This window comes from Plectropomus leopardus, chromosome 4 (genome assembly GCF_008729295.1).
Source record: "Plectropomus leopardus isolate mb chromosome 4, YSFRI_Pleo_2.0, whole genome shotgun sequence".
NCBI classification, from domain to species: domain Eukaryota; kingdom Metazoa; phylum Chordata; class Actinopteri; order Perciformes; family Serranidae; genus Plectropomus; species Plectropomus leopardus.
In genome coordinates, this window is record NC_056466.1 from 25,758,091 (window position 1) to 25,774,523 (window position 16,433).

General features: G+C 40.1%; 1 protein-coding gene across 2 annotated transcripts in view; it reads right to left on the reverse strand.

Moving 5' to 3' along the window:
• The window catches only part of LOC121941918 (cytoplasmic phosphatidylinositol transfer protein 1-like), an 87,218-nt gene extending 76,045 nt beyond the window's left edge, over positions 1–11,173 (reverse strand). For both annotated transcript variants that reach the window (XM_042484903.1, XM_042484904.1), the window contains exon 1: positions 10,890–11,173. In XM_042484903.1, the coding sequence (XP_042340837.1) occupies positions 10,890–10,937 (48 nt within the window). In that variant the 5' untranslated portion in view covers positions 10,938–11,173. The remainder of the gene's footprint in view (positions 1–10,889) is intronic.
• Between the last annotated feature and the right edge of the window lie 5,260 nt (positions 11,174–16,433).

The window sequence follows — 16,433 nt, forward strand, 5'->3', positions numbered from 1 at the left end:
GATATTATATTGCATATACCGAGATAGATGATTTAGCAGTATTTCCCATTTTGTGGACTAAGCTCTACGTTGTCAAAATTAGATCAATCTATCAGTTGAAGCTTTGCTGACAGCTGGATGTTAGCATGTAAACCAACGATAAACCTGTTATAAAAATGCTAATATTAAACATGTGACTTAGCTGGCATGCAGCAGAACAGAACACACAAGTTTTTTTGTTTTGTTTTATATAAATTAAACTAAACAGTAACAGTGAACATTCATAATATATTATATACCACATTACGAGTAGTGTTTTCTCCTACCAAGTGATGATTAATACAGAACGTGAGTATAATTACACTTATGACGTTGTATTACTTCCCTGGAAGCTCAGGAACAACGTTGTTGCCATTGGCACTGACTCCTCATTCACATCCATGCGTCACTACTAAAGAAAAAAAAATAAACTGAAGGACAAACTATTTCATGTAATTCCTGTCATCTTTCATGTCAGAGTTGCTCAACCACAGCCTGTGAAATCTCCTCTGATAAACAACAAAGAAATGTGTGAGTCCACTTGTAGGTGCTTGGCTGAGTGCAGCAAATGAATGTCTGTAATGTCAAGTGCTGTAAAAGAGGCTGTGAAGCTTCATCTCTCACATAATTCCATTAACAGCCCTCATCTCTATCCAGCCTCTCAGCGTTTTACCATATTTGCACATAATTTCGGTGACATTCCCTATTTTTCAAAAAAAAAGTCTATTCAGAAATTAGACTGAATATGAGATGAATTCTTCCAGTGATGATGTGCAACAAATGGAAGAGAGGTTTTACTCTAATCTCAGCATGCTGTTGCAGCCATTCCTAAGACAGTGTAAGCACATGAACCCACAGCAGCAATAGTAAGCAGTTTCAGTGAAGATGCCCGCATTAAACACAGCAAGACAAGACGTGGCTTTGGTCTAAAGAATCAGCTTCTTTGTTTCTATTTTCAGCCACATGTTACGGATTTAGCAGCCGCCTTCAGACTGTGGTTGCTGGTAGAAAGCGGCTCTGATCCCTCCTGTGATTTGATGGTGCAGTGGAGGGATGGTGGGAGAAATTTTCTCTCCATGGTGACACCAGGCAGTTTCCCACCAGAACAAGTTGAAATTAAAATAATAAAATGATAATTAAATCTGTGCTATTATCCACGTTGGAAAAACCTGGGTAATTTGCTCGTCAAGACGGCCAATGAACAATTAATAATGCAAATAACGTCACGCTTGCTGTAGCTGTCAGAACGGATGTATTATTTCAAAATGAATAGGCTAAATGTGATAAGACAAGCAGTTGTACAGAATCAATGTTTTATTAATGAGAAAACATGCAATAGAGCACAACGACCCGGCAACACTTCCAATGAAAGTGACTGGTTATTTAAAAAGACGAAAAAAAGCAATCATCAGGCTGTTACTCTCTCTTTCTCTCTTTGAAACATTGTCGCACTTCACCAGCACACTGGGCTCATCCATCAGCCTCATCTGAGCAGCTCAGTACTGGAGTGTTGGATGCTGCTATTGAGGTTCAGGTCGCTTAACAGATTACAGGATAGAGACAATAATGACGTGACCCTGTTAAATAATACAAACAAGCACACTTCAACTCAAAGTGTGAGTGTGTACGAGAGAGAGAGAGAGAGAGAGAGAGAGAGAGAGAAACAAACAGAAATTTGTTCCAGTACGACTGTCACAAACAGTGTGACGATCTCATGTAGCTCTCGTGTTATGAAACAGCCTTTCTGGGGATGCGATATTACACACACAAGTGCACGAACACATAAACGCACACACACACAGCCATCTAGGAAATGAGAATGGGCCTCATCCGTGGATAATGGTCCATCACAGCCCATGATGGTTTCCTCTAGAAGAGTAAATGGCAGTAAATGGGATGTTGATTGAATCACAGCATTGTCATGTGTACCAGATGGCAAAAAGGGCCTTGCACCTTCCCATGCCACAAAATAAAAATAAACAGCATCTAACAGTTCCTGATTCCCAACAAACCCTGGAGTGGATGGGAGGGGTGTAAACATGAAGAGAGAAAACAATATTCTGAATGAATGGGTAGCAGCGCTTGGGATAAACGATATGGACGTTAGGGATGGGAATCCGTGAGCACCTCATGATTCGATCTGATTCCCATTCAGAGGGCTACAATGCCATTATAAAGCAATTATCCATGCATCTTGATCAGGGTTTCCCACATATTTATTTATTTGTGGCAGCTCGCCACAATCAAAACATCTGCCGCCACCAATTGATTTTCTATTTTTGTAAGCTAGACCGTTAATTATTAATGTTATTGGAATATATACTGTTCAGTTATGCATTGCACCACACTGGCAGGGCGTAGAGCATACTCTGGGCACAGACGGAGCAGCAGGCTGTGAAAGTGAAACTTATCCATTTTTTTGTTTTGGTTTTTCACGCTGGGTCTAGAAGTTAGCATTCACCGCCTCTGTCGCAGCCACTGCTCTCAGCAATCAATCTGATGTGCTCACCTCTGACTGGAACTATAGAGGAATTATCCACCCTGGATACCACCACTCTACAAACTCCTGCTGAGGGATAAAAGAACTCATGAAGAGTTCCTCCAGCACCGCATACCTGGACCTGCAAAAATATACATATCCCATGGCTATTTGCATAAACTGGGCATGCGCATGTTTGTGTAAAAAGGATGCCGACTGTCCACAGAAAAAATACTATGGAGAGCACAAAAGTAAGACCAGATATTTCTTTGCTTAAACCAAGACTAGGTAGATCTGTTAATGAAATTAACATGAGAATGATGGTCAAAGCAGCAGAAAACAAGATTGGGAGCTGTTAAACTGATACAACCCCAATTTCAAACAAATGTGGGTGTCTACGGCATTGTTTAAAAAAAAAAAATCAGTTTTCACCCATCCAGACTAAAATGAAACCCTGGGGTTTCCAAACTAAAACGGGGTCAGCTGCATTTTCAAAAGGTCTCTAGTTATATGTTTTCAAATGAAAATGTATTTGTGTGAATGTAGTCTAAGAATCAGTTTGTTTGTTTTTTCCCAATCATAATGAAAGTCATGGTACCAGCTTGGATACTCTAGAGATTTGATTTGTCATATTAAGGCATATCTTTTTGCCCTATGGAGGGCAACACGACGGTATAATAAGCCATCACTGTGCTTAGAGTTAGACTCGAAATCCAAGGGTGAATTCCCAGTGTTGGCAAACATCCACCTAATTGACCGAAATCCCCAACCTCCCACTGTGGACACCGACAAGAGAGAAGAATTTCCCCTTGGGGTCAGTTAAGTCTCACTTTACACAACTTTGTGTAACATTTCATTACATCACACCTTGTAAATGCAGGAACACCAAGTCCTCCTAGGACTGTCTTCTTTAATTACATTGCCTAAAAAAACCCAGTTTGATTTGTCCGGAGAGAAACCTTGCTGTCCTCGCTGAGTTACAGCACGTTTGTTCTCACTGCTTTTCAGCTCCACCATCCTGTGGATACATGAAATGAAGTGCTGGTGTCATGGAAACATGCTCTAGGATTGAACAAAGGAAACCAATCTTGTTAAATAGCCCGTATTCAAAGCAGTCATTCCGAAAAAAAAAAAATTCTCTCTCTCTCTCTTACATGAATAAATTAACCGTACATGTAAGACCATACTGCAAACACTAATGAAACCTTCTACTGCCTTTTGTGCAAATTTCACTCAAATAACGAACTGTTTTTATGCCCCAATAATGCAAAGGTAATGTTGTGTGAAATGGATCATATTGTCAATGTTATGCTTGAGGACTGAGACAAAGTCTGTACAACATGAACACTTCTGCGTACATCTTTCCTACATAATCTCTTGTGGGCTAAAGCATAATATGACACAGCAGTTCTAATCCTATTACACTACTTCATGGGTCCACTACAATACAATACCACTACATCAGGCTGACTGAGCTTCTGCCAGCTGCTTTTCGACAAATGGTCCACTGTGTCATTCGACCTGTGCATATGCAGGTGCAGGGTTTCTCACGCTTTTATTTATTAGTGGCAGCCTGCCAGGATTAAAACATGTGCCGCCATGTATTAATTTTATATTTTTGGAGCTGATTCATTGAGAGCGCTATTAATATATATATACCATTCAGTTATTAATTGCACCACCCTCTGTGGGAAACTCTGCAGGTGTGCATCAAACCACCATGTGAGCCCACATGAGGTTTTGCTAATGTGCATGAATTCTATATGTCATTTTTGGCAAATGTGGGAATCAATACATCATAAGGTAATCCATTCTCTATAATGAATTCTGGCGGGACTGTCACTCACAGAGATGCTTATACCTTGAAAGATGCTGGTGTGAGCCAGCAACTCAAGTGTCCTTCTAGCCACCCATCCAGCCATTCAATCAGGCAACCATCTCCATATCCTCCCATTTGTACAGTCATCCATCCCCATCTCAGACCATCTATGCTTTCAGCCTGTCAACAGCACCATGTGAGCAACTTCCCTTTTGCAAGAGTCATTTAAGGATCTCAAAGGCGATTTAACTCATGCTACCTTTTTAGCATTCATTCAAAAACTGCACACATGCTCATAAATACGCAATGTGGGAATAGAGGAGCTAACTTTAATTCTGGGGTTGAACCAACTGTTCTGAGGTCTGCAAAAGTACACAAAAGTGTACAACGTTTTCCATGCACAAGACAGCCTATGTTCCCAACAAGAGCAGAGCAGGTAAGAGTTCTCATAATCAGATGGTGCCATAATCCTTCAGTTATTGCCCCAGCTGACACCCCATTAACAGGACCCTCGGCCGATGGGAAAGACCGTCTATTGACTGCTTCTAACAGACTCAAAACACATGGATGTTCAGTCTATTCAGCGTTCAATGGGTGTCTTTTCACTGGCCTTCCCTGAATGTCATTATGCTCCAAGTCACTGCCGTTAATAGGAGAGAAAAAGTGTGGCCTTCTGCAGTGAAGACCTGCGTCAGTTTTGTTTTTCCCTGTGAAAACCTTATTCAGTTGATACCCCCTGGGTTTTTGTGAGTCTGAGCACAGTCTATAGTGGTCTCCGGTGCTTTTTTCTCCTCATAGACGAGGCTATTTGAGTGTGAAGTTGAAGTGAAGAAAACTTGATTCATGAACCAAGACCATGTTAAGGATGAATACCGGTTCTGAAAACAGGTTGTGCTGCTGGAGATGCACAGTGACTCAGGTCAGCCAAAGGTTGGCTGATGTCAGCGTTTTTCCCGTGAGCTTGAAAAAAAGGGCACACCAGCCAGAGACAGGGAGGTGCATGTTAGAGCTACTGCATCAGTGAAAGACATAACAGATACAACAAGCAAGACAAGGAACACATCTATCTGTGTCTCCTGTGATGCATCACCTCTCTATCCTCTCCAGGAAAAAAAATGGGCACGGTGGCTGATGAATGGCCCCGCTCACAGGAGGAGAACAGAACAGCGTTATCCCCAAGGGACTGCAAAGGGAAAATGATTATTTCTTAGCTAAGTGGTTCTGGATGGAGTTACAAGTAAATCTTGTCTGAGATGGAGCTTTAAACTAATACTCAAACACAGAAGCTACACTGCGACTGAACTGCTTCAAAGTTACAGACTTTATCCAGACCTGAATTTCTTGATTTGGTTATTCTGACTCATCCTGGCCTTTCTTATTACACAACGACCATTTAACTTAATAGCAGCATGTGATTTCATCTGTAATGTTTTTAATTGTTTTTGCAATTTCAAAACCTATTCACCACATAGTCCTGCACCTGGTCACTTCGGGGTGCCGGCAAAAAAAGTTGCAGAACTGGTAAAAAGGGCAGGCAGCAGGCCAGAACAAAAATATTATTTGTTTTTTTTTCAAGAGAAATCAGAAATGAAAATAATTACGAAGTATTTCCAACATCAAAATCAGCTTATATCAATTAGCCTTGTCAGCCGCCAAGACTTAATTTATTTGTTAAGTGCTATGACACAGCCTGTGCTCAAGTTGCAGTCAGTAAAAAACCTTTTCCTCAGCTGCATTTGTTATTTCATCCAAAACCAGAGACTATGGATGACATTCTTTTTCTGCAAAGCAACCTGAGCATAGTGAAAAGCAACAGAGATGGTGATTGATACTGCCAAAATGGCTACAGAATAACTGTGATTTAAATTTATGTTGCATGTTCCAATCTCGCAGTTAATATAGTAAAAACAAAATATTTAAAGTGAGTGAAAAGTGTGTAGCGTGTGTGTTGAATCACAGATCAGGATGTGGGACTTATATCAAGTTGTCAGGGTGGGTCTGGATTTGACCTGGATATAACGGCATGTAAGGGGGCCAGTGTTTCCCACAGAATAAGAATATGTGTGTAGCAGCAGCTGTGTCTCTGTGCCGCTCTCTAAATTCATTTTTGAAGGTCTGTGAACGCAGTGCAGACAAACTGTTTTTTCCCTCTGCAGCAGTTTGAGGCGCATGGTGGCTAATTGAGCTGCCAATCCAGTCAGAGCTGATCAGATCGATGGATGAGAGGAGCAGCTGATGCAGACATAAGACCAACCACATGAATGGTTAAATTTCACTTTCACTGCTCCTGCCTTTCTGCTGCTCCCTCTGTGCCCAGAGTGCACGCTGTGCTTTGAAAGTGTGGTGCATTCAATAACATAACAGTAATGTGTATTCCAAAATAGTGCTCCTGATGAATGGTCCAGCTCCAAAAAAATGTAAAATCAATAAGTGACGACAGATGTTTTAATCACGATGAGCCACAACAAATAACATAATGATATAACAATAACAAATAACAATAACAAATATTCGTGGGGAAACCTGGGATCGGTTCTGGCAGTGACCTTTGCAGGTGTGGGTTTGAAAAACTGAACTCATGCAGGACTCCCCATCAGAGGATGCCTATTTTTCTACATTTCAGGTGTTCCAGGGTGGACAAATTTAAATGAAAAGTACCACAAAATGAATGACCAAGTCAGTAATGCTGACAGAAACAATCAGCCATGTAAGTCTTGTGCTGTGGCTTGAAAACTATAATTTCCACACCTGGCTTTGAATTTTCTTAGCTTTCACATTGTTAACTAATTAAGCTTATAATTTCGCTCTTTGGGAAAAACATTTATTTGTTTTCTTGCAGAGAGTTGGGTGCCAAGATTGATACCATTCTCATATGTGTCCATTAAATATAAAACTACAGCGAGAAGCCAGCAGTTAGTTTATCATAGCACATAGAATGACAACAGGGAAATGGCAAGCCTGGTAATATCCAAGACAACTTCCTGGCCCCGAGCAGAGACTTCCCGGTGTCTCCGCTGCTGACTGAAACCTCACAGTAACAAGACTCCAAATGACAGTAAACGGCATAGAACCACAACTTGTTTGTTTTTTGTTCAGTCACAAACAGAAACCATTGATGGCTGTTCCTTTATAAGGTTTCATCCGAAAGTAATCACTTCTAATTATTTGTTGGCAGTATAAATGGGGGATAAACCAGGAGGAGAAAAGGCAGCAGTAATATGCCAGGCACACACCCAAACAGGCAAGAAATGTTTAACAGGACAGAGAATCGCGGCTCAGAGAACAGCTCATACTCTCTGGTATTACTAAATGATTTCTTCAGTGTGTGTAGTGTTTGTTAAACTTGTATAAACACTGCCTGGATAGCCAAGCCAACAACTGCGGTAGTAAGTCTGTGATGACGCAGCACAGCCGAGCAGCAGACAGCAATCTCTTCTCAAAGACAATACACAGACAGACGTGACCTTGCATGTCCCCCTGACTTCAAATCTAAGCGCGCACACACATACAGAGACTATTGGCGCATGAACCCTGGAGAGTTTCACAGAAAAGAAATCTCCCAGAACTCCCCGCTGCTGCCGCACTCCTGCCCTCCTCTCTTTCCGTCCTCTCTGCCCCTGTCCCCTGAACCCCTCAGCAGTTGGCACCAAGTAGCTTATCCTTACTCTCCATCCATCAACTCTTCCTTTCATTCCCTCCTTCCTCTCCCATTGGACAGACAGGAAACTTTGACTCCACTTTTAGGAGATTAGGGATGACATTCGGCTCAATGTGTGCAGCCATGATAAGAAAAAATGGAACCTCCTCTATGTTTACCCCTCCAGACCATTAAGGACGCTTCTTTTCTAAGTTGGGACTGTCAACAAACAATGGACGCCCTGCTTCCTGGGACTGATACAAACAGGGCTTTATCAATGTTCAAAAATAATAAATAAATAAATGGAAGCAAAGTGCAGTGTTTATCTGAGCAGATGGCCATTCTGCTTCGTTTGCTAAAATGTGAGACCAATGCATCCTTCCCCTTTTTAGATGATAAAAGTACTGTGTAAAAGCTTGTCGCAACTCACTTCTAATTATATTGTATTTCAAAAGAATTCAAAGGAGCATCCTGTTTTGCTTTATTATATGTGTTCTTATGAAGCGTCATCATGGCTTACAGCTTGGAAATAACCAGCAGAGGTGAGACTAAGTCATTGGTACTTAACCTTAAATTTTGAGTCTTGAACAAGTCATAGTGCGCTATTCCCCAAATGTAATGCAAGGGTTTCCCACAAATTCATTATAAGTGGCAGCACGCCAAGATTATAATAAGCAAATGGTATATATACATACATACACATAAAAACTTGTTTATATATGTATGAATGTATATAGAGTGTTCACTTAATAATTGCACCACACTCTAGGAGCGCAGGGTGTACTCTGGGCACTGACGGAGCAGCAGAATGCTCGGCTCAGTTAAAGACAAAGACAAAGATAAAAAAAGGGACACACACACACACACACACACAGACACAACCAGTAAAACTACCTACATCAGCTGATAAACAGATAATTGAATGCAGCTTGATCTGGTTCTTTGGGTTAATTAGAAGTTGGACAAGCACATCACACAGGTTTGGCCTGTATTGTGAAGGAAGTGTTTTTTTTTTCTCTGTAGCAATCCATAGTAACAGGAAGTTGCACACATACATGTATCAGATGGTGAAGAAAATAAACTAAAAAACAAATAATGAAACAAACTAAGTCCAAGTACGAACCAACATGCAACATCTGTGGAAAGTAATTCATTGTGGAATTTAATCCTGTATTTTGAATTTTGGTGGTGGGATAATTCTTTTGTCCAAATCTGATTTCAGACTGAGCCTTTAATCTCACTGTTCTTGCCTCTCATGACAACCATCTGTTCACAAGTTCAACGGACGTGACGAGAAAGCTCCTCACTACTCCTCTGGACTTGAAATACACACACATGGTGAATGTTTGAGGTTGATTTATTTAACAGAAAATGCATGTGTGAATGCAAATACCCACATAACACACACGTCTCACACACATGGTGTCTCTCTCTCTCTCTCTCTCTCTCACACACACACACACTGCAAAGGTATTTAAGAAGACGAGCTAGACACCCATGTATTAGAAGATGAAGTTTCCCTTTGACCACAGGTTTTTGCATGAGTCAGTGGTGGAACGCCTTTTCACTGCTTGTAGCACTGGCGCCCAAAAGGCATAAATAAACTTTTTGTTCTTTCAATCTCCACTTGGCAAGAGTTTCATTAAATGTGGCGCTACTCCGTCACAAAGCAGGGAAAATGAGCATAAATCCGATGCAGTTAGCTGCAGGATACATATTGGTGGAGACAGTTGTAAGACCGAGCAATTGAAGTCTTGCCGTCTTTTATCTGCTCTCTCTTTTCCCTTCCTAAAAAATAACTTTGTGTGAATATAAAAATGCCTTGATTATTTGGCCAAGGCCCTGCTTGTTAGGCTTTATTTGTGATGTTTCTCCAGACAACAGTAAATCACTCCTGGGTTTTCATCTTAGCATCTGAATTGACAAGACATCAGTGGAGACAGTGCGCTGCAGCCAGATCATTATTCCACCTGACTACCAACTCTCAGCCACAAAAACACAAAACACCCACACATCCCAACAACACAACAAACCATGAGTAAGACAACAATGACCTGGGTGATAATTGAAAAAGGTGCTGTCATACTGCATATAGCATGCATGTCAGGGCAAGGAAGCAATCATCTTCACCTTCTAATTTTAGACTGGGTCGTGACACCAAATTGGCTGAATACAGACAATGGTCCTTTCTTTCTGATATCAATCAGCGCAGCATGATTGCAACTGTCAGTCGTACAAAACACCATTAAGTGCAGAGACCCCTGCTCTGCAGTGTGTTGGTGCCATCATGTGCAACCAATGAATTTAATGGAATGCAATTTAGGTGAAAGAGGAGCAGTGTTGGAACCACAGCATATGGCCATAAAGTGTGACTTCTAGCGTGCTTATCAGTGAGGTTTTGGTGATACCACTTTATTTTATCACTCTGGCAGCAGATAATAGAAACTAATCAATTTGTAATCGATTTTAACTGACTACAATGATTCGTAGGGTGGAGTGTAAAGTGTACCAATCTAAATCCTAAAAAAGCTATAAGTAGGATTCTCGAAGTCCAGCGTTGCGCTTGTGAGCAAACAAAAAAAGGTAATTACATGTTCATATCGGCTCAGTACCAGACACGCTTAAAAAAATGGTTGATTTTTCTAAGTCGCTGGGGGGGTTAGGGTCTGGTTCACGGATCACACAATCTGGTGTAACAGCGGGATTGTTTACAATCGACAGAGGAAGAGGAAGGCAAAACACGAAAAGTATGGTCCATGCTTAAAGTTCATGTGAATCGCTTAAATGTTTCTCACACACTCCGTGTAGCCTCCTGCCACATGTCTGGGACAGCAAAGCCAACGCTTTAACTGTGAGAGTTGTCTGAACAACAGTGAACCTCAGTCGTGGTGGAAAATGTCTCATATAAGTTAAAATTGGAGTAAAAAAAAACTCACCTCTTCGACTGTGAGGGGCATGCATATCCTGTACTCCTTCAGCAACATCTTCCCCCTTCCGCGCGTCTCTTGTATGTATTCACAATATGTCAAACCAGCCGAGTAAACGCTCCCTCCGTCACCCGACGGGATGTGTGTAATATCTGGAGACGTGTCAGCGCATGTGGGAGGATGGTTGGCCCGGGTTATGAAATACACCCCGAGTTACGGCTGAGTTCTTTCATCGGAACCAGAGGACTTTCTCCGGCGGGGAACGTCAGGACAGAAACGAGCTCGCTTCAGGATCGTCCCCTCCTATCACGCTGACGAGTCAAGTTTTGAGAAAACACTGCAGAGCGCGACCGGAAAACGTAAGAATCGAGCCTTCAAAATAAGACTGTGACATTTGTTACGTTGATAAAAGTAAATAAATGAATAAAAGTAAGAATAAACAACTGCAGATATCATTTTTAGCTTGTAAGAGCAAACTTAAGACCTACATTTTTTAGTTCGGCTTTTAATTGACTTTATACATTTTAGTCTGTTTAACTGTTTTACTAGATGGTGTATTATTTTTATATTCTTTGTCTATTATTATTTGTTCTGTTATCCTCTTATTTACTTTTTATCAGCTATTCGTTACATTTTATTTATTTATTTATTTTACTTATTATCCATATTATATTTATTTATTTATGTTTATATCTTTTATTTATAGGTTTTATCCTGCCTCTGGTCTTTTCTCACTTTTGGTAGCGTTTCCTCAGTTTCTGTTATTAATAAGAACTCATCAAAGTCTTACTTTTTTACCCATGTGCCTGTGTGTGTGTGTGTGTGTGTGTGTGTGTGTGTGTTGGAGGGGATTCTTGTTTTATTGTATAAAGCACTTTGTGTTTTATTTGTATGAAAACTGCTATACAAATAAAGTCTGATTGATTGGTTGATCTCAGTTGTCTTTTGTTTTTATGATAATGATATTAATAATAAACTTTATTCATATAGCACCTTTATAACACAGTAGCAAAGTGCTTTACAATAAAACAAAACATAGAAAAATTCAGAGAGAACAAAATTAACAGAGCCAAACTCTGGGTGCAAAGTAACAGATGAGTAAAGAAAAAAGTCATAGTAGGTTGTGCTGGAGCATTTCAAATCATTTTTAAGCACTAGAGAGAGGGTTATGTTTTGAATTTAACTTAGGGGAGGGGCATTCAACTTTAAATGGTTGTAATTTGTATTTATTTTAAATACCCTCAGAACCCCAATACCTGCAAGTGGGTTTTTCTTGAAAAACCTTAAAATATGGTTAATTATTTATGGAAAGGGAAGGGTCATGCATTTCCCCCCAGTCACTCAGGGAGGCTCAAGGGGAAATATTTGTAGCTACATATACAGGTATATACCACCCCCCACAACCCCTTGCATTTTTACTTTTAAGTTTACCATTAAGTACATTTTCAGTATCTTAGTCCAATGAGACCAATATTTTGAAAAATGTCTGACCGGATGTGACATTGCCTTGTGCCGGCTAGCTGCACACGGGTTCATTCTGGAGACCGCTAGAAGTAAATGCCCCAATTGGTAATAAAGAAAATATGTGCTTTTCAAAACCTCCTCAAAAACCACACTCCATTTTTACACAATTTACGATTCTTGTCTTCAAAGTTAAAAATGGTGAGCAAAGTCTTGAGCCGGCGGAAAAGGAGGTTCTCTGCCTTATCCGGTCCTGTCTTTACTTGTAAAAGCAGCTTGCAGAGGCATCGGAAAATAAAGCGGTTCACAGCAGCCCCAGCCCCCCTCGCTGAAATACGACGCGGTGCTTAATGGAAACATCGGTCGACTCAACCACAGCTCAGGAAACATCAGCCCACTGCTTCACACTGCTGCTGCATCTGTCTCACCCTGCTTTCTCACATGCACATGTAGCCTCCACAGTCAGGGCGCTGGCTGTAAAAGTAAAGCACAATGCTTTCCTGACAACCGGTTTGACATGCAGTATAGTGACCTTTTCAAACACACAGTAGTCAGTGTTAGGTGAATGCAGTATCCCAAACATGCATGTAACATGGAAACAAGGAGGCTTTTGTTAATCCCGCTTTGTTGTTTTTATGGCTAGATCGTGAAATGTTTCTCACTATCTCACTCAGTCACCTGAGCTGACCTTAGGCCATACTGAAGATCAGAGAGAAGGAAAGAAGCAAAACTAGCAGGATGATGAATGGCAAGCCTGTAAATGTCTAGTTTTATTGAACGGGAAAGCTCTGCGAACAAATTTTGATAATCACATTTGGTTTATTATCGCTCATTTAAAATATATCGGCAATGTTGCAGGGTGAAAATTCATGGTTTGTTAGATATCAGCCTATTAGCCATCACTGAGTCTTAAGATGCTCTTTCATGTCATATGTTTCATTTCAAGTCTAGTGGGCCATGACATGTGGAGCATGCAGTACAACAGTAACACGTGTGTTACTGCATGCTAATGCACCACCATATGTAGATATTATGCAGTTATAAACAAATGATCATAATGTCTGCATATTTTTTTTGCAAATGTCCCTAACAATTTCCATGGATGTGTTACTGAACGGGCAGACCCAGGGGCCCAGAGTTTTAGGGGCGCCCCTAACTTGCAAAATGTCAAATGTCAAATTAATAGTACCAGAAAAGAACAGACTCAAAATGACCACAAGTATACACAAAATGACAAAAAGGACACACAATTATTTTAAAGTGACACAAAAGAGCTCTGATTAGATGCCCTGTGTTTTTTAATTGGTCTCAGGCCCAAAACTGCTGCCATGGTTCAGGCTTGGACAGAAACTGTGCAGGTTCATTTAGGATCGGACATGATTTTTTTTTTTTTTTTACGGTATCGGAGCTTTACACAAAACAACCGAGAAACAATAGAAAATGCCATAAAGAGACGTAAATCCTCAAAAACATGCAAGAGATGCAAAACCACCATAAAGTCTCTGTGCCTTGCTACTTAGTAAGGGGAGGTGGTTTGGCTCTTTTCATATCTGTGCCCAAGGGCCCATTGTCTTATAATTCACCCATGCCTTTTTTTTCACCTGTTGTTCTCAGGTCTGCTCTTCAGCAGTTTGTTTTCTTTAGTTTGGGATTTCCCCAGTTAAACAAGGGTAAGTAAGTGACAATGATGATCCTGTCCAAGCATAAAAAAAATACTTGCCTGCCAGGCCAAAGTAACAAATGAGCCAGCTCTGACTCTCTGATGGCAGCACTCTTGTGAATAAAATGAGTCACACTTGCCCCTTTCGAGCCATGCTTGTCTAAAGGAAAACAGAAACAAACAAGGTAAACACATTAATAAACCGTCACTTTTAATTAAGGGAGGAGTTGTGTTGCTGGCTTCATTGACACCTGTGATTCATTTTGGTCTATACTCAGCAAAATTCATGCTCGTAATTCTGTATTGAAGATGCTGACAAACAGCGTTTTGCGCTGTCAGCACACATTCAGCGTTTTCTCCAGAAATATATTTGTGCAGGGTTGTGAACCATCTGAAACAGCATTTGAATTTAAGCCCTTATGCTTAATCCCAGAACCAATGTGTGGACAGCACCTTAAAGCAAATCACCAACATGCTTTACTGAAACTATGGGGTATATATAGCCTTTACATGTAGGAATTATTTACAGTATAATGGATGCAATGTAAATATGTCTAAAGATAGTTTATTGTATTCGTATCACTTGTGGTGAACCACAAGACTGATAAAAGACTGTGTGTCTTAAACAAAAATACATTTACTTCTTGTATGTCTTCAGCCAAACTGCTTCCTTAGTTGTGTTAACTGCACATCAGTCTTTTATTAAGGCTTTCTCATTTGTGTTCTTGTAAATGATCTAACAATGTGTAGTAGCACATTAAATGGGCATTATGAATTAAATGAGTCATATTCACAATGAGAGAATTTACATAATAGCGCTCCACTGCCACAGTAATAAAGCAAGTGCCACATATTGCTGCTACGTTTCACCAGAGCTCACTGAAGATAAATGCACCTAAAACATATTATTATCCTCTTTAAATATATTCACTCATTTGGCTTCCAATCAATTAGCATGCTTTAAAATAGAAACAATAAAAACCTCTGACTAATATAGCTGTACGTGCTTGTTAGTGTATGAGCTAACAAGCTCAATACAAATGTATTATTGAGTTATGCTGTCATATTACATATAGAGACTGCACTACGTATGTGTGTAGATAGGCCAGCATACGGTGTTCTAGACTACATCAGATTTACTTCAGTCATTGTCAGAGGTGGGACCAAGTTATTGTTTTTCAAGTCACATGTAAGTCTCAAGTCTTTGCACTCAAGTTCCATTTCAAGTCCCGAGCCATGACAGGCAAATCCAGAGTCGAGATCCAGGGCCAGACAGGCAAGTCCTAGGTCAAGACAGCCAAGACCGATGTCAACAAAGGCAAGTCTCGACACAAGTCAAGGCTGACCAATCCCAAGTCAAGTCCCAAGTCCTTAACATTGCATTTTGAGTTCTAATTAAGTCTTTTGCAGCCAATGTAAAGTTATTTTAACAACATAATAATATTGCATTAAATTTATAACAAATTATGAACGCTCTTATTAATTTCTTAGAGCAAGTGTGACTAAACCTAATTATAAAAAAAGTACTGCCAGTATTGCAATTTCATAGCACTGTTAACCAATACCACAATAGAATGAATTTTGTATGTTTCTGTCCTGTCTTGTTTTTAACTCATCTCATATTGGAAAAAATGTCTTTAACATTATCTTCCCAAATTGACTTGGGTGACCTTATCAAGTAAAGGCTGGAATCCAAGTGAAGTCAAGTGTCATTGGTGTCTTTGATGAATTGCAAGTATTTTTGAATTTGTTGGTCGAGTTATGACTTGAGCCCAAGTCATGTGACTCAAATCCACACCTCTGGTTATTGTATAGTGAAGGTATTGTATAGGTAAGGTACAGCCAGAGGGAACAATTATATTTATTTTATTTTATTTTTGTTTAGCCTTTCAGAAAAATAGAGCACATGGAGAACATTAGAATAAGAGAAAATGAAATGGCAAAAGTCATCTGGGGCACTGCACAAAAACAGGAAGAATGTGAAATTTGTTCATTTGAACATACCATGTTCTCTTACTGATTGTTATTTATTAGTATTTTTTGATTGCTAAGTTGTTTACTTGTGTTATTGTTAATAACAAATCCAATAAATGTAAAAGATTAATAGCAATTACAATAAAGTTTTTTTGAGGATGGGGTGGGGGTGGTGGGAGGTGAGTTTGCCCGGGGCACTGAAAGTCCGGTGCTGCATTTGTGTGATGTTTGTGTGACCTTATAAAAAGCTGAGCGCTGCAGATTCTTCAAGTAAACAGTCAAGGTAGAGACATAAAGGTGAAAACCCAGGCAGCTGTGAGGTCATTTGACATCATCAGTATTACAAAGACATCCTATAACTAACAGCAGTCTATTAGTTTTACTGACATGTCATAGTATGAAACGTTCCTCAAGATGTCCTGAGATATCTCAAGAAATGACAACAGCTGGGAGTACAA